Source organism: Temnothorax curvispinosus, unplaced genomic scaffold (genome assembly GCF_003070985.1).
Source record: "Temnothorax curvispinosus isolate PA1 unplaced genomic scaffold, ASM307098v1 QBEX01008973.1, whole genome shotgun sequence".
Lineage (NCBI taxonomy): Eukaryota > Metazoa > Arthropoda > Insecta > Hymenoptera > Formicidae > Temnothorax > Temnothorax curvispinosus.
Window position 1 is genome coordinate 74,066 of NW_020218753.1, and position 19,617 is coordinate 93,682.

The 19,617-nt window shown below is 36.8% G+C and overlaps 1 protein-coding gene across 1 annotated transcript; it reads left to right on the forward strand.

Moving 5' to 3' along the window:
- The first annotated feature begins 6,444 nt into the window (after positions 1 to 6,444).
- Positions 6,445 to 8,220, forward strand: LOC112458533 (basic helix-loop-helix neural transcription factor TAP). Its single transcript, XM_025022222.1, has 2 exons — positions 6,445 to 6,633; positions 6,951 to 8,220. Exons 1-2 carry the CDS (start codon positions 6,448 to 6,450, stop codon positions 7,488 to 7,490), a joined length of 726 nt encoding a protein of 241 aa, XP_024877990.1. The 5' UTR covers positions 6,445 to 6,447; the 3' UTR covers positions 7,491 to 8,220.
- Positions 8,221 to 19,617: the final 11,397 nt, after the last annotated feature.

Consider the following 19,617-nt stretch of genomic DNA (forward strand, 5'->3'; position numbering starts at 1 on the left):
TCTCCTCTCCCCTTCCACTCCTTCTTCTTCCTTTCTCGCTCTTTCGCTCGGTGGGGATAAAAAGGACGCGGAAAAGGGGTATCCGTGAATCGTAGCGTGAAAGGGGAATAAGAACGACGAGAGAGGAACCGAGAGATAGGTATAGAAAATCAGTCAGGTAAGAGGAGGACGGCCTCGCTACGGCGAGCGTGCGGGGAAGGGGATTTGTACAGTTAGCAAAGGTTGTGCGGCAAGCGCGACTCCACCTTCGATAGAGTATCATGCCAGCATCTAAAGTCGGACGGAGATTGTTTTCCTCTCTATAGAAACGGGACAACACGGTGATCAAGACCTATCCAAGTCTGTCGGGGATCGGGCGGACCGGATTCTGGGTTTCCAATCGCGGTGCACGCGCCTCGGCTTCCATAGCATGCTGTCGAAATCGCCACGCTGGTGAACGGACAATTGCCTTGACGTTCGGTCTCAAGAATCTATGTTTTGATTTCTATAATTGAGTTAGCTGATTGTCGATTGATAAAAAATGCAATTCATAAAAAGAAATATCAATTAAAAATCGGTATAATATATTTTTATTAAAAAATATTGTAAAATATACTATAATCTTTACAGCATTATACATAATTATAGTCATCCGTCATCAAATTAACTTATTAATTTCAAGTTACGTTATATGTCAATCATACATTACACAATTACACAGTTCTTATCGTTTATAATTTATGATTAAATATAATTAGATATGTCTCGCGTATCTAGCAAGGAATTAGCAAGAATTCTAGCAAGGATTTCATGTTTACGAGGCTGCAGAAATCTAGAAGATACGTAACGCGTTGTGTCCGCGTGCGACACGTTTGTAGGATAATAAATTACGTTAATAAGACTACAAGGAAGAAAAGAACGGCGTCGTGGGAGAGATCGTGTCTGCCAGCATCATCTCCCGACGCAATCCCTCTCTCTCTCTTTCTTTCTCTTTCTTCCCATCTTTTTGTTTTTGCAACTCGTTTCTGCAGACGTTTGTGTCCTGTTACGACTTATGGGAAAACTCTCGTGAACTATATGAAGAACAGGGTGTTGTCAGTTAGATAACCCACTTCTCACGCGCGCGCCCGCGCGCGCCTCTCACACGCGAGAGACCTTTCGAATCAGCATGGCGATTCCTCTCGCGCAATAATCGCGATCGCGAACCGATCGCACGGAAGATCGCGATTTCGAGAGGCCGTACCACGTCCCTGTCGCAACATTTTCGAAAAAATGTGGAAAGTGACCTATCGCGCCTTCATTTTTATTCGTGTAACTCGCGTAAATAATTCAATAGCTCGGTATAAGAATGAAAGAAATCCGTAATTTATATGATACGATTTTATATAAAGCGAATTTTTCAAATTACGAATTTGTTTCCCATTTGTAACAATTACTTTTGTAAAGATATAATTTTAACGAAAAATGGGCTAATGACACAGCTGATTCTGTGATGGACGTGTCTTTGAAGTAAATCATTATTAGACTCAATGTTATTCTATCAGTTTCAATTTCTCTAAATAAAGTAGAGTCGATACAACCAATAACTGATCAATTTTGCAAAAAACATGAATGTAGTTTGCGGAACTACTTTCGAACTGCATTCGTGTGGTTTGCACGTAACAGCACGTAACTTTCTGTTTATTCATGAGCTTCATGATGTGCTATAATAAATCCACTCAACTTTCCTCACATCATTATAATAGCATGATACATATGCCAATCGTTTAATGTGGTAGGATAAATGATCCGACATTACAATTAAACAGTATTACTGGTTCATCAATATTTATATTTAAAGTAAGAATATTAATTAAATAATTTATTTATTCACACACACAATAACTGCTCAGCCTAAATTCCCATTTAAGAAATTTGAAGAAATAGTTTCACAAAGGTTTCTCTCTTCCCTAGTTCGCAGAAATATTTCACGGATACCTGCGAAACCAGTTGGCGCGATTTCGTTGATTGCACTTCGCCGATAAATTATCCAATCAGAGCGAATCGCCTTTATCGCTCTGTCGAACCCTTTTTTTGGGGGGGGCTTGACAGTTTCGGGCGAACGCGATCGGCGTACTACACGCCCCTTTTTTATTTGATTTTCGATTCTGCACGCCTCTGGGACAAATCTTTCGTGTAATTTCCAATATTTTCGCCGGCCGATCGAACATGTGTCTGCAACGGCATCGATTTCACGGCAACCTTTTATCGGCGCTGCGAATTTTCAAAGTGTGAAAAGGGTTTGGGGCTCTACGCTTTAAAGGGTGCGCAAATAGCGTTGCTGAAAAAATATGTGTTGGAAAAAGCCATAAATAAAAGCATCTTTTTGCGCAGAATCTATATTTTTCTGGAAAAAAATAAATTCTATTTTTGTTTAATTATAAAAAATATATAACACGTATATATATGCCAGATTGCATTATAAAATTCTTAAATTATTTTCTTTTCTTTAAATAAAATTTTTTCTTTTCTTTTTTCTAAAGAATCTTCGTGTAAGATCAAACACACGTGTATACTTTAGATTTTTTGTTAAGTATTCTGTCACGATTGTTGTATCTCCATAAGATAGTAACACGTGACGCACGAAATAATAATGACTATTCCAAGAAAGCGTGTCAGCAATAAAAAGTTTAACGGCGTTTTTTTTTGTAGAGATGAATTGCCTCCGGGAAGTAAATCAGATAAATGCCATCCACATAGGAAATTATTTTCCATGGCCAACTCGCGCAAGCATCGTTTCGTGAATATTGAACGTCTAATTTGTTTTCTTACTTTGGGGGCCCCCAAGCATCCAAAGGCACATAATACCAAACATAGTGGCATAGTCTCACGAGGAGAAAGTGGTTTTATTCCGATCCGTGTGGTGAGATTTAACCGTTGTAGTTAAATCTTTACAACACCCGGAAAAATTATATAAGTTGTTTTTCTATGACACTATTTATCCTGTCGTAAAAATTTTAGATTTTTGTATTTTACATGCTTCACGGTGAAAATAAATGGCTGTTTCTAAACAAATAAACAAACAAACAAACAAACAAACAAATAAACAAACAAATAAACAAGCAAATAAATAAAAAATTGTCTAAAATGGTCTAAAAAAAAATAAAATTTTCAAATCTTCGCAATTTGTATTTCTAAATTCAAGCGAATAAATATCTTTCGTATGCTCATCGGCAATTATTTCTAATTTAAACTCATATAAAAAAGAAGCTAGCGGACTATGGATGATACCTCTTCTTTTCTATGCAAATAATAGCACGTTGAACCGTTGCAATGCGTTCGAAAGAATGGCGTGAGATACGTTGAAGATAGATCTGTGCTAAGTCGGTCGATGTACCTCTACTAGGTGCAACGTTCATAAACACACGATGCGTTCGGAAAATTACTTAGGAACATTATAATTATGCAAATTGATCGAACGGTGCCGTAATATCCTCGCATTAAACGCTCCATCTTCAGTTTATGGCATAAGAGAAATTTAGCGCAAGAACCCGCGGCGCGCGACGAAAGTAACCGCGCAACTCACGTGTGCTACTGCTGCTCGTTATCAGATTACAACCGAGGGTCTGAAAAGCGATTTCACGATGATCCGAGCAATTTCCCGACGTAATGCAATTTTGGAAAAATATCTTGCAATTGTATCCAGTCGCACAGTACGGACAGTAACACTTTTTAATACAGAACAGAACCAATTAATAACTCGATCGATTGATATTGCGTCCTATTAATATTTTGCAGTTTGCTAATCGTAAAAATAATGAAGATAGACGTTGACAATTATAAATAATAACGATATAATAGCCAATTTTGACATTTTAATGTATTCTAATTTTTTTCTTTGTGTATAATAAATGTGGAAGTTTCAAAATATTTTGTATAAACTATCGAAATTTAACTATCGAAATTTTGTGCTGCAATCTTAAGCCAGAATCCTCTCAACGCAACTCTAGCGAAGATACTTGTTATTTATATGACGAGTATCTTCCAATGTCTCGAATTTTTCTCATATAATTTTCCGTGCTTAAGGATTGTATAAGTAAGTAAAAAATATTTACAATCGTCCCCCTCCCCCTCTCAGTGACATGTGTTCAATCTGGTAAAATCGCACGCGATTTACTACAAATATCAGACTTGAGAAGTAAAAATTTCATCTAATCATCACCGGAAGGCGGATCTGTTTGTTTCGGTAGAACAAATTATTGACAGTACACTCAAAATGTATGTGAATATCCTTCGATAACACGAATCCTCGTGTAAACAGACGACACGTGTTCTTGATATTTTTCGTTCCCGAAGTGTATGTAGGCGCCGGGTCTTATATTATTCACTATAGAATCGCGCGCGATCACGAGAATCAAATCCCGGAGTTTGCTGATACCGGCCGTGTGAATGTGGTATTAAAGTTGTCATTCCGAAATACTTCATATCTCAAAAATTGATGATACCCTGATCTCGATGGCAGCTAATACTTCGCACAAGTCAAATTGATTAGTGCCCGTATCTTCGTTTCATTGATCCCTGTACAAACTAATATCCTACGGTATTAAAGGCGCAAGATACACTTTTTGATAGTCTCGTTTAATGGGCACTGCACACTTTCTTTCACATTACAACACGATAATATTTATTTGGTTGCACGATAAGCGCAATAACGATTGTTGTCTGCATATATGGCTGTCTATCCTTGTTATATTATTTTTCGAATATGATTAGACTAATGTATAGATAATCAAATATAGGAATAAAATAAAGTGTGTCTCTTACAGGACAACGCAGGCCGAATTCGAGGAGAAGATTATCAAGATTTAATTTATAAATAGAAAAAATGATGAAGTAATCGCTATAATAAAACGATCGATTCTTGCAGTATTTCGTAATTTTGCTCGTTGAAATTCTTCCTCGAGTATCCCGTTAACGCGGTACTGCGGTTTCTATAGTGATATATCTGATATTATCAGCTGATTAGCGTATATGACATATGGTCACCGTTGATTTTATTAGATTATCTGCAACTTATTTTCAGCCGTATATTGTGCACGAGCGTTAGATAACCACAAGACTACGAACTTCCACGAGGAAATATTGTAAGTAATAAGAATATATTTTTTTATAATCTTCCACGTTATCTCTCACGCAATATAATATTTAATTAAAGATATATTAAGTATTAAAATATTTATATATACGGTTTATAATAATCGATATAATTAAATTATATAATTTATTTATATGCAAAAGACTGTTTTCTTTCCTTAAAATAGAATTTTGTGCCTTGCACTCACTTCTAAGATGAAAACGCCTGTTTGTGGTTAACCCGTTGTACTTTACAGACAGACGGTATTCGAAAGTATCTAAACATTGTAGAAGACATAGTACGTTACAACATTTATACAATCTTTTCTTTGCAGCATTAATAATGGAAAAATGTTTTTATTTTTACTAAAAAGATTTTTGTACAATTCTCGACTTAAAAATAAAAAGATAATCTGTAAACATTTGAGATAAGAAAAAATTTTAAATTCAAGATTTTTCTTTATAAAATTTCTCAGCATATAAACGTTAATTTTGACCTTTGTTTCTTTAAATATTGTATATCTTGATTTTTCAACGCAAATACGGTAAAAATGCGTTCGAGAATTGATTGTAAATTCGGGAACCGTTTATATATCATAATCTCAAAGTGGTGTAATCGTCCTAAAAACCTCTAATCTTCTAACAAGGCGGCTACATCGCCGTGGCACGCGTCTAATGCATACACGAGTAGAGGAGCGGGGAGAACGCTAGAGACGTACCCCTCTATGGTGATTATGGGGTGAACTCTCTCGGTGCCCCATAGAGCCTCACGGTGGCCCTAGGTTCGTGGAGGGGACGAAATACCCCCGGGACGGTATATATGCTCTAAGAGCCCCTTGCCACATGCACAGTACCAAATTGTACCCCGCCTAGTCCGCTCGTCGGTGAATTCTTATTTTCTCGTTTCGATCGACGTTACGTCGTTACGTGAATTTCCATTAATGTTTATTCTTACCTTCCGAGAGTGCAATTTCTACTCTGTGCTGTGTGCTATTTCGGGAAATTTGTCTTGCCTCTAAGTTGCCAAAAGAATTTTGGCAAAGTACAAGTGTGGATTTTGATATGGTACGTGGAAATGTATTCTGCAAAATTTTCTGAACAAAGCTCGATAAAAAAAAAATTAAAACTAATTTTATCGAGCTTTGTTCAGAGATTATAAAAAATTTAATAATTTAATTTAGAAATTTTGGAAAGGGAAATAAGAACTATAAAATACAATTAAATGAGAATATATATTTTGAAGGAAACTATTTTTTTAACGCTCATGTTGTGATCATAACAATCTTCTGCACGCAATGGGTATAAAAGCATCAGGGTAAAATTTTTATCGCTTTGCGTTTACAGCAAGACACGACGATGTCGTCAGAGTACTCATTCTGTAGCGAGGGAGGCTTCGACGAACTCTCGAGTTCCTCCGATTCTGGTTTCGATGTTAGCTTTGAATCGCCGAAACACGAATTACCAGCCGACGCTCTATTCCCTCCTGCTAAAGAAGAGAAACGCAAAAAAACGCGGAATACTCGTTGCAAAAGTCCCACGCAGGTATATAAATTATTCAATGTCTCTCAATATTTAATTCATCTCTATAGAGAATTCCATTAATAATGAAATAGTTTTTACTACTTTTAAATACAATTTTTCAAAAGTTTCCTAAACAACAAAAGATTAAAAGTTTATTTAAAATATATTCAAGATATCATCTTTTAGGCATTCCTGAAATCCGTAGTCTACCCAGTTACAACTCTTATCTACTTGTCAGCCTGAGTTTTTATCTACTTGTTCCTATCTGCTTACTTAAAACTTATACTCTCGTAGTGCAGGCATTGATTCCTTTTCTCAATACCCAATTCTGCAAATAGGTGCTCAGATTAAAGAGGAACCGGCGGATAAAGGCGAACGACCGCGAGCGTCACAGAATGCATACGCTGAACGATGCTCTGGAACGTCTGAGGATGGCCCTGCCGACCTTCCCCGAGGATACGAAGCTCACGAAGATCGAGACGCTCCGTTTCGCGCACAACTACATCTGGGCACTGTCGCAGACTTTGGGCGGCAACTCCGACGGCGGTGAGATTACGGTGAATGTCGGCAACGTCACCGTCAGCATCACCGAAAACGGCAACATGATCACCTCGTCAACTGGAAGTTGCGCGGTGGCGGCTCAGAAGAGACTCGGGCCGCAACATACCGCGGGTTTCCCGTATCCACCTCAGGAGCGATTCGTCGCGCCCGAATGGCAGGAATACGATTGCTACAGCGATCAGAGCGTGAGCCCGCCGATGCAATATCAACCCTGCTACGATCAGAGGATGTACCAGGTTCACCGTCCTCAGCATCAGCTAGCGCCGCCGTCTCATCATCACATGTCTCATCACAACAACATGTATCAGTGTCTTTAAACGTCGACGAAGTGCAGATAAATTCTAATGGCTTGAACGAGTCGGTTTCTTCAGCGTTGATTATATTTATCCGTAGATTCAGCTCAATCTCTCCGTCTACGCTGTTACAAATAATTAAAGAGATACACAAGAATGATTATCTCTCGGATAACTTAATTAAAGACTCAACCAGAGGAAGAAATCGAGTATAACTGAAGCTGAAAAGTGTTTTCCAAAGAGCTGACGTGATTGTAAAAAGAAAGGACAGTGTGCTATGATTATCGTTATCTACTTTATAAGAGAGTATTTTATTCGAGAAGAGTATCAAATCGCTTTTACTTACGGTGTAAGTCGATTAGATGTATTTTTCAGTTTTACTTTTAATCCTCCATAAGCATATTTTGCTGTACATCAATCAGAAAAATGGTAAAGATGGTATAATCAACAGGAATAACAATATTTTTGCAAGATTGACACTTTTATTTCAAAATTATGTAAATTTTTTCCTATGTTAATATTAGAAGTAGTTTAATTTTATGTTTCAGTGCGGAAAATGTTGGATTTGTCATTGAAGATTAATTGTAGATAATTAATGAATGATGAATTTCTTACGTTTCAAGTACTGTATTACACCTGCGTTCCTTTGTTCTAGTCAGAAATATTTTTAGTTGATCTCGAACGCTCGATCTCATTTTTGTTCAGCATATCTTAAGATATATATAAGCTTTTAAATTAATTTAAAAAAGTATATAATGCCCACCAGTGCTCTTATTATAATACGCAACTGCTGATTCAGGGAATATATTGTATATAATTTATACGTAATCAAAAAAAATAAAAACATATTTTACCTAAATTTCTTTTTAAATCTTTTTTTCAGCTACATATATGTGTCATATTAATTACATTTAAACATTTCTATCTTATTAATATTATAATACATTTATATATAAATTTCTAGAATAAAAAGTTTTAGTTTTAAATTTTCGTAATACGAGGAAGAAATAGAATTTATATAAAAGTATGTAATATTATTTTTATATCTTATTGTCATATTTTTATTATTTTATAAAAGATTGAAAAGTTACTAGAACATAGAGGTCTCAATTTATAGATTCTATTCTCCCAACAAAATGTTCTGATCCACTTCACAGGAATGGAATAGTAGTTTGAGAATGAACGAGCACGTGTCAGGACACGCGTTCTGCACTGAAGCCACCGCAGAGCAGATGTATCACAAATCGTGCCTGAAGTTACATCCACCCATATAATCCGTAAGATTACATGTAAAACATGACTACGATTCGTCCAATCAATGTAAGTATTGAATAACCAATTTATACAATTAGCTGATTATCCCGAAATAAGTTCTCCCGTTAGGTTTATTCTTATTACAATCAGCTTCAACTACTTTGTTACATACTCTATTTTATTTACTTTATTACAGTATTTTATAATAAATAACAAATGAACATTATAAGCATAAGTAAAGTGTAAAAAGTTGTATACATTAACAGTTTTTTAAGAACAATATAAAAATTGATATGGAATAATTATTATAATAGCATTCTTTCGCATTACGAAATTATATTTAGCATTTTAAAATAAACGATTAAAAATTATATATAGCGTTGCAAATTTTTTCCAAACATCTGCATAACAGAAAATAAATTATAATACTTTCGTAATAATTTTCCATAAATCCATAATCGTGTATAAATTCTACCGTGCTTGAATAATATTTGCTCGTTATTATGCAAGAGCATCTTGATGAAGAAAGCAATTTACATAACGATAGCAAGTGGATATCCCCTTATAGTGTAACGGCCAAGTGTTAGCAAAATAAATAGGCGAATTCGATCGTTCGATCAAACGGAGTACGAGTGAGAGAAGATCTGTCAAAACAGCCCTTCGGAGCGTCCAAAATGGAAGGATAATATTTTCCTGTCTAATCTTTGAAAAAAATTCACTTTACTTCCGAGATCCACCCGTTCGTTGTGATAATATTGATTTATGATTAACCATCTCACGACGTATTATTCAATTAAAAATTACATTACGTATTTATTACCTATTTTTTTATTTTTTATTGATAACATATTATATGTTTAATTTTTCATAATCATGTATTTATCTCATAAGTCATAAAAATTATTTTATATAAACGGAAAAGTAATGCCTCCTGTTTTTACTTAAATTTCTGTATTTACTTCAATTTATTTAGATTTACATTCTAATTATCATATTTATAACGTGAATTTTTAATCAACATGGTATTATTGTAATAAAATATTTCTGGTTAATGTTGTCACACACATTGCAAAGATTAAAGCTTCTAATAATCTTTTGCTATCTACATTATTGTTCCGCACTAAAACTTAATTTCTGTACAAATAAATGTAATAAGCTGAGAGAACTTCGCGGAATGCTAATGTAGACGCACTGATCCATCAAGACTACTGCTGCGCGAACAATAATTTCCTATACAAGATCTATTTGCAAACAGCGTGCAAGCTGCGACGAATCCGTTAGCACGCTCGATCGTTTCCCCAAATCTTGCCAATAATAGTAATGCCTCAATGGTGCCATTATGTGGACGATATATCAATGTGTGCATAGCGCACGACAGACGGCCAGCATCCATAAAGGTGTTGGATTTTGGGGGATTCAATCAGTTTTTGCCGAGAGCTTACGTCCCGTCCACGTATCCAGTAAGTTAAAAAAAAAAAGATAATAATGTATAAACGGGCGCAACACAAACAGTTCCATCGCTTACTTTTTTACCTTTGCTACAGAGTGATTTTCGAAAAAAAAACGTGCCAAAACTTTATCTATAAATTCCTTTGATCAATTTAACAATTAATACTTTTTTGAAAAACATTAAATGCACCTCTTTTGACATCTCTTTTTGCAACACTGAATATCAAACGTTATAAGTAATAAGATTTGTTTATATCGCAGAATACCAATTGTAAGTTGCGCCATTCAATTAAAATAACCACGTTATTTTTGTATAAGTATTAATTAATTTTTCAACCAGACACATCTATCTGTCATCAATTACAGGAACATAATTTTGGTCGTTTATTCCGTTCTACAGAAGCGAGTCATCTTTTTTCAAAATATATAGCTTGTGGGTGTAAATGCAAAAGGGATTTATAGTGATTTACGTCAGGTTCTCGTAATAATTTACGTTATTCCCGAATGTACGGTGTTCTTTTTTGTTTTTCTGTTTTTTTTTTTGCACGTTGCGAGGTCGCAGACGTAGTGATTTCACTTCGATCGACCTTTCGTTAGGTCGTTTCCGTCGAGTGCGCATATCGATCGCCACGGTCGGCCCTCATTGTACCGGCGCGCTGGTCTGTACGGTGACATACTGGTGGCTGACAGAGACGGTAGTTCCCCCCACAGAAAGAGAGAAAGCCGCACGGCAACGAAGGGAACGAAGCACGGGTACGGGGGGCCACGGTCATCGGGAGGGTGAGACGGTCTTTCCTAATTCAGGAAAACTCGTTAAATTACCTTGACCGATCGTTGAGCACTTAATCGAAGATTAATGGCCGTAGCTTTTGAAGGCCCGGAGCTCCACGAGCGCGATTCATCCCCGCGTTGGAGATTTAATTCGTTTCACGAATCGGTAGTCGCGTGTCATTCGCGACCGAAACTGCCGAGATTAACAATTAAATTCCGCATCATCCAAACGATCGTGCTATCATAGATGTGTGATCATTACTCTGAAAAGACAGTGAGACGATTTTAATGTTCTTTAAAGAAGAAAATACGGGAAATCAGCTTCCGTGACAATAAATCCTCTCTAATGTAACAAAATTAAGTTTGAACGCTATATATAGAAATTCAAAACATAATATAAATATTTTATAAAATAATCTTTTTAAAGACTTTCATAAGAATTTATTTTTATTTTTATTTTGCTTTTATCTTAGAATCTCTGGGGTCTCGATGTGTTTATTTGCAAGCGTACAAACAACGTTTACTCATACGCCGGAGGAAAATTCAGTGAGCATCGTATTTCCGCATCTGTTTAGACGCGTCGTGTGCAGGGTAGCCGGTTTTCCATTGCAAGTCGGCATTTGCAGGCCTTTGTGGTAAACCACGAACAATACCGGTTATACTACCACGTTGTGCGATCAGCTCTGACACACCACGGAGCACACCACGCGCTTTCTCTATTCGCGGTGACTCGCTCGTGCTAAAATATGGAAAGCCTTATTTGAGTTGCGGCTGATCGGCCGCCCCCATCACCCGAGATTCACGAAATTAATTAGAATGGACCGCGGATTAATGTGCGCACCCTCGTCTCAAATAATGCATTGTCGGATAAATAAAACGCCGAAGAAAGAAGCATGCACGAATTGCTGTGCGTTTACGCATCGGCGTTACTAACAATAAAATTTACGGAGTGAGTAGAATCGGAATGAGTAGAAAAATTAATCACAGTTAACTGAGGTTAATTTTTCTACGTTTGAAGCACTTGTAGATAGAAACACTTACAGTTATTATGTGAATTTGGAATAGCATTTATAAATCCAAAATGAAAATTTTGTTATATGATAATTTTATTCTTTTCAAATCAAATATATTATTTGTTATTTTATTAAGAAAAATTAAATTAAATTAAAAATATCTAATATTAGATTAATTCATTTAAGATAATAAGACAAATTTTTTCAGGAATAAGTTTTATAATGAGAAATAGTGAAACGAGAAAGAAAATTCAAATAATCTAAAGTTTAAAATATTGTTATATATTTTTTCTGTATTTTATAATAAATACTTAGAGAACAATTTCGGAAACGTTATCCGGCAGCCGTTATTCTGCCATTCTTTAATCATCGGTGTCGCGAAAATTGACGGTTTCGCAAAACGTCAAGCCGATGACAGAGACTTGTGATGAAAAAGAGAGAAAGAGAAAAAGAGGGTCATTGCCGCATACAGACATACGCACAAACATATTCACGTACGTGCGCGCATACGTACCCCATGGTTTGACTCTAGCGCTAGACGCACAGGGGGACAGATGTCTACGGGGGGCAGGTGTACCCCAGTGGTGCGCGTGCCAACCAACCCCCCGCCGCGCCACCCATTCAAGACTATAATTTACTTGAAGAATGCCCGACCCAGCCAGGCATTCATCCCAGAGTGACGTGGGTTGCTGCCTTAGATTTAACAGCGAGGTTCTCGATCGCGAGAAGCCGATCGCAGATGAGTCCGATTGCCACCCTCGACGTCGGACATCGGTAGACGTATCGCGTCTATCACAACAATAACGATGTCATCGATGAATGGTTAACAAATTAACGGGAATTATAATTGTCGAGAATTTAGAAATCTGCAGATTACAGTGATGAAGATATTACTTAAATTTATTTGTCCTAACATCCGCTTGATCCGTAAATGTTACATATATTTCTTCGCTGTCGCAAATCACCTTTTTTTTAATTTTTTTAAAATAAGGGAAGATGTATATTTGTATATATGTATATTTGACTGTTTGTAATATTGCTCGGATTTAGATGCGAATGATGCATTTTCGTAATGGCATCAACCGTCTTGACACTTCCTCACCCCGGACTTTAATCACATGTAAAACTGGGATTAAGTCCGCGCCAAAGCCCCGTCGGACAAATCATTGATTTAGCTTTATTGTGAAGCAAGTTGGGAAGCGCACGCGTTTTATTGGGCTGGTAGGACCGAGATTATGCAGGATTACATGCGCGCTGAAAGTATGTTTGATCTCTCGTCTCCTATCTGCCTGAGTTTTATTTGAATCAGAGGGGCTCGAAAAAAGACAGTCCATTTAAACCCTACTAAAATGGAGCTTAGTAGATTCATTGAAACAAACGAATATTTACCCTCCTTACGCTTGACTGTTAATTTAAAATATTAACATTTATTAAATTACAATTGGAAGTTAATTAGTGCTTATCTGACGTTCGTGCTAATCGTTTCATGCTAATTAAAATATTGAAATGTCAAATACATGACATAGACATACAAAAAAAATTAATGTAAATTAATGCCGGTGTAGTTAAAATTTTTAGCACATTACATTAATAAATAATTATTATTACATTGATCATGTTCTAACGAGGACGTTTTGTATCGCTTGTTTATTTCTGTAGCGGCTATTTACAGTTATACGAGCTATATTTCATTGGAATTCGTCTTTAAAAGATTTACCTGTACAGATGATGGATAGAGTTTCCTTTTCATGGCCAATTATCGGACCGCTGAGCGGTTTTCCCTAACTGTTCAAATCGTCCGCAAATAGTAACTTAATCTAGTAACCAAACGTAGCCCTTCGTTTTGAAATCGCTAACTACTGTGTCAGCAAATTAGTAATTTAATATCATACATCGACTCTTTTATGGAGGAAATTCAATGGGAAGAAGCTACTAGTTTTATTTCACGGGAACGTTCTTTTCTTGAATAGCGGAACAACCGCTAGAAATCAACGATCAGTTGAGCATAAAATCTGGTCGACACGTAAGTAAAATAGCATGAAGATACAAAAAAAGAGAAATATCTTAAATGCATTAATCGTAAGTTGTTTGCGTTAAGGAATTCCGAATAAAAGAAGTTATTCTAACACATTCTCATATATTCAGTCTCGTTGTTAGATCAAACGCCAATAACGTTGTTCCATATTTACCTAAGAATTTCAGAATTAATTCTTATTATTCTTTTGATCGGGTGACACGTCGTAGTCAATTTTTTCCGCGACTGAACCCCGAAAATTAAAAATGACGAAAGCGCATTGCGCGCGGAGATCTCCTTTTAAATATATTCAATGTTATTCCTACACTTTACACGGGTGCTGGTCCCATAAGCAGTCAAGTGGTGCCGTAGCTCGTGCCCCACGCGAATCCCCCCGTCCTCGTCGCGCCAACGGGTACCACGAAATCCCGAATTCAGAGACTCCCCCTGCGGGCCCCTCTCGTCATCCCCCTTCAGTCACTGGCTGGCAGCTCATTAAACACCCACAGCGCCCTTGGTCGCCCCTCGTCCTGATTTAACTATTGTTTAGCGGACGTGTGTACGTGTGTATGTGCATCGTCGTCCGCACGAAGCGGACCCGATGAAGACTCGTCGCAGCGTGTATGGGGTGCTCGAGAAATTAATGGCACGAGAAGAAGAAGTCGTTCATTGGGAGAGAAAGAGCTTCTTGCAGCACGCGTCTCTCGAATTACACGATAAAAGAAGCGAGGAGATTTACATGCATTTACAGGTGCAAGAAAATGTGAAATAAAACGTTGCAAATAGAAGATTTATATAAAAAAAAGCGTAAATTGAAGGACCGATAAAAATAAAAGTATGCGCTTCTCGAAACTAAACACCCAGGGAAGTACAGTCTATGGCTCTGAAGCAATCTGAGATCCTGGATTTATAAGAATCTAATCATATTAAACGAAATTTCACAGAATTATCCTCTTTTATATCAAAAGAACGATTGCTTCCGGGTTGCATCCACAATTTTCAAGCACCCTGTATACGACCATGCTAATGTGTGCGCGATCAGCAACATCGTCACAACCACTATGCGTTCACCATCACCAGCAAAGGGCTCGAACGAGCCATCTGTCCGTATTTTCGTGTCGTACGTACGAATGGCAGTGGTTCTTATTTTGATGCACTTCGCGCAGTTCATGCGATGAGTTATGCAGGCGGGGTGAGAAGGCGAAATTTCGCGCCCGTCGTCCGTCGCGCGGGTCATCCTTCAAGCCAAACCTCGAGGGAACTTCTAACGAGGTCGACAGCGATCAGCTAAATTTGTTGCTTCAATTGCTTTCGATTTAATTGCGACATTGTCGTACAGCCATTATTTGAATTACAGGGCTTGCAAAAAGATAATTAAAAAAAGCCAGAGAAGTATATAATAAACGTGAATACATCTTACATAAATTTTATTCATAAAACTCAAAATATATTACATATATATCAAACATTTTTAAAAAATCGCATTAATATACAGTCTTTTCACATTTTATTTATTAAATAAATTAAATTAATTAAAGTTTTAATTTAAAATTTACATATTCTTGAACTTTATTTTAAAGTCATACGTTCGATGTTATAAATACGCTCGAGATTTCCGGCGCCAGGCTTTTAATCGTCGTTCATTATCTACCTAAATCCAGTCACGGATTTTGAGCACCGCCGGAAATACAGAAATGACGTGTCCCTCTCGCAGTATACACCGGCTCGAGCTTTGATTGCGATCGTTCAACCCCAGCAACGTACCTCACCCCTTTGCGCCTTTCTTACTCGCGCCAACGCCACCCCGCACATTATTATTTCATAACAATCACACCGTTGCGTGGAACGATAACTGTCTGTTACGAGCAAGCGACGAGTTAAAGGCGATCATAATGTGCTCGATAACGAAAATCGAATTGTACGCTTATTAATTTATGCGTGATGACAGAGGTCGTCACTTGGTATTGATATTTTATTATTTATTCTTTCCACATTATTTTTTATATTTACTCATACACGCATTCACATTTTTATACATATATATAGTTTAAAAATAATTTTGATGATAACAAAATTCGAGATAATATAAAGGATAATATAAAAGAAAAAAGGAGAGAAGAAACAGAAGAAGAATAGTTATAAATTTCTTTATTTCATACTTTATTAATAACACAGCTTAAGTTTTTTTTATAAAAGAGGCATAATCTATTCGAAAGCAGAACACTTAAGCGCGTTTTAACTCTTTCTAATTACTTCCATCGAAGTAATAAGAGAAGATGGACAATTGTCCGCTGGTTTGTCCGGTTGTCCATTCGTCTATTGAATCATCTGCCAACGAGTTTAAATTTCATCCACGTCCGTCCAACGATGGCAAGCAAGAAGTTAATTAAATCGTCCGCTATCCATCTCGACTAAAGGATCGACAAAAAAGCTTTTACTCGCTTGGAGTGGACTCTGTCCACTCTCATTATTCCTACGCAAGGATAAGAGATATTAATATAACTCTCTATTACGTGATTAGACACGCATTTGGAAATAATTACATTAAGCAAAAAACTGAATAATTAATAAATTAACAATGGCTACAACAGCTCTTCAGGTACTTCTTTAGTACATATATGAGATATATTTTAAATGTATATTATTTTTATATATATAAGCACAGATTTGTAAAAAATATAAATTCTTTATAAACAGAAACGTTTAGCTGAAAAAATTGTATTTATTACCGAGAACTTCTTTGAGTAAAACAAGTATTAGATTTTAAGATCGTAGTCTTTGATCTCGTACACTGTGTAATGCACAGCTCTGCCTAAGAATATATATTTATATATTTTATAAATCTCTCTCATTTCACGCAAACCTGTGCTTTCTCACGCGTATCAGCGGCCGTTTAGTGCGTCCTCGAGAAATAAGCGCCCTGACCATCGCTTCGGCCACCCCGAAATCCTGCTGAAGCGTGCGTCCCATTTCACGGTTGTTTCGTAAGAAGCCGGCCGGGCCGCGGCCCTTTGAAATCCACCACTTCGCGGCGAAGATCTGAGGCGAGCCGCCGAGAAAGGATTTTCGCGCTCTTGAGCCCTCAGTTTCGCCCCTTTTCGACGGGATTCTTCGACGGGCGCGATATACACTCTCTCGATTTACCCAACTTTCGGAAATATCGATCCGGCCGGATCCTTTTGATCCTTAGAACGTAACCGATGCGCCAGATCGAGCATGAGAAGAGGAGGGCCATGCGAGGGTGGATTTCCTCATTTTTCTTTCCGACCGCATATGCCTCGTGGGAGTTTATTAGATACCGATATCGCACCTGAGTAACGGGCAAATCATCAAACGGAGATATGTAGGAAGCAGGAAGTACTACATGTAGGTTCAGAAAGTCCCCGTTATATATGTTCTCGTAGAATTTAAAAGGATTGAAAGAAGAAGGGTTAAACCGTTTAGATACCTGCCACTTTGCTCAGCGGATGAGTTTACTTAGGAGGATTTTAATAAGGGTTAACGGTAAATAAATATCTAGTGCATATAGTGTAAAGTATCGATGTCATTCATCACTAAATTTGTTAAATAATGAAAAAAATGTCATATTACAAGAAAATTATTTTCAACGAAAATTTACATTTTTAAATTTAGAAGAACTTATATTTTTAGTCACGTATTCGCTAGAATCGTCAAATATAATCTTTTAGAATAAAAAATATACTTTTATCTATCATACGAATAATCTGTTCTGTGGAAATTCTACAAAGAGAAAACATATCCGTCCCTTGATCATAATCTTCGGACATATGTCTATATTCCGGAAACGATTGGCGAGAAACGAATCGGTATCACGGTCGACATTTCAATTTTTTTATCGTGCGTCGCTTCCGGAAGGTGGAAAAAAAGCTTCCGTGGGACAACTCGCGGTCGGCAGACGGCTTTAACACACTAAGGACTAAGTTATGCATTTTTCACGGTGGTCCGAAGTGGAGCGAGGGGAAAGCGCCAGCGTGTAGGAAAATCGAAGTTACGACGACCATGTCGAATCGATTAGAATGCGGTGTACGGGGGTGCTCGTCCACCTTTGTGAACCACCGAACGTGTAATTTCAAGGTATTTAAGCCGCCTAACGAGATTTTCACCCCATTTGCCCATTCCCTAAGGAATGAGATCATTTTCAATATTAAATGTTTTTACGGGACTCGGAAATTATTTCAAAAAAATATGAAACTTTGAAATTATATTTTAGATTTGGGAAGTGATAATAAAAGATAATATTCATATACATATATCTTTATATTAAAACTGTTTACGTATTACTTTAATAGATTGTTTCTTATAATATCAATTTTTTTATTTTTATTTTAACATATTTTTTAGAAAAAATAAAATTGTATTATTTTTCATATCTTTATTTTTATAATAAAAAAGTACAACAAAGATAAATGATATATTATAAAATGGACTCTTAATACTGTGATATCAAAAATAGTCTAAAATTCTTGCTTATTTATAGATATACTTCTGTATTATCTAAAATGTTTCCTTATGACAAAGATGAGATAATTTAACAGACTATGCACGTTATCATGTGACAATCCTTTCCAGCCAATTGGCTGGTGAAATCGTGCCACGCTTTACCTTCGCACTGCAAACTACCGCCAAACGACACGTGTCGGTCACGTGCCAGAACCAGAACTGTAATAGTGCATCTCTGTGCGTATATTTGCCCACAAAGTGCGTGTCAGTTCGACCAAGAATTGCCCATAGATAACGAGTGTCTCGATAAAAAATATCGGACAGTGATAAAATAATAATCCGCTCATCTGCGGCGTGCGTCACGTGGCGACATGAGTGGCTTTAAAAAAGTGATTAAAAAAGCGGAGAATAGCATTTAAGTGAAATACTACAAAGACGAATAGGTGTTATTTCGGCACTTAGAGTCTCGAACCATTTGATCCACATATGTCAATGAAATTAAGGCAAGCGTCATTTTGAATGATATATCGCTTATTTTCACAATATATGTTATACACAAAAGAATAAATATATTTTTATATTAAATAAACATTATTTAAATAAATTTTACATTAAATTTTTATATTAAATTAAATATTTATATATCAAGTTCATCAATTTGCGAGAAAAAGTGATAAAAGCATAGAGAGTACATGAATAACATATCACTAATTTACAAAATGCAATGTTGTGTGACTATCTACAAGCAAACATATTTCAAATGACACGTTAGTCTAATTTTACTAATTGTAAGTATACAGCTAGATATACGAGGTGATGAGAATATTTTGAAAGATAATCCGGCATGATTAATCATCGCTTCTTCATGCCTTCGTCATATTTCCCACCGTTATCAGCCGCATACCCATTGATCGCATCCGCCATCGATCTTCTTCTTTAAACGGATATCTCGAGTTAACGCGATGAACGACGGCGGTCACGTGCGGCTCGCTGTGCACGTGAATGAAGACTACGAAACGAGGAGGAGTGAGCGCGAACGAACGCCTTCGCCACGTGTCCGTATCACCAACCCCGAATTCGGCGACACGTGTCAAACGAGCAACGTGTAAAAGTGACCGTAATTGAGATATCATAGCCGAACGAGAGATTCTCAGCTAATCTCTCGGTGGTTTCACACCGTGGCCGCGCA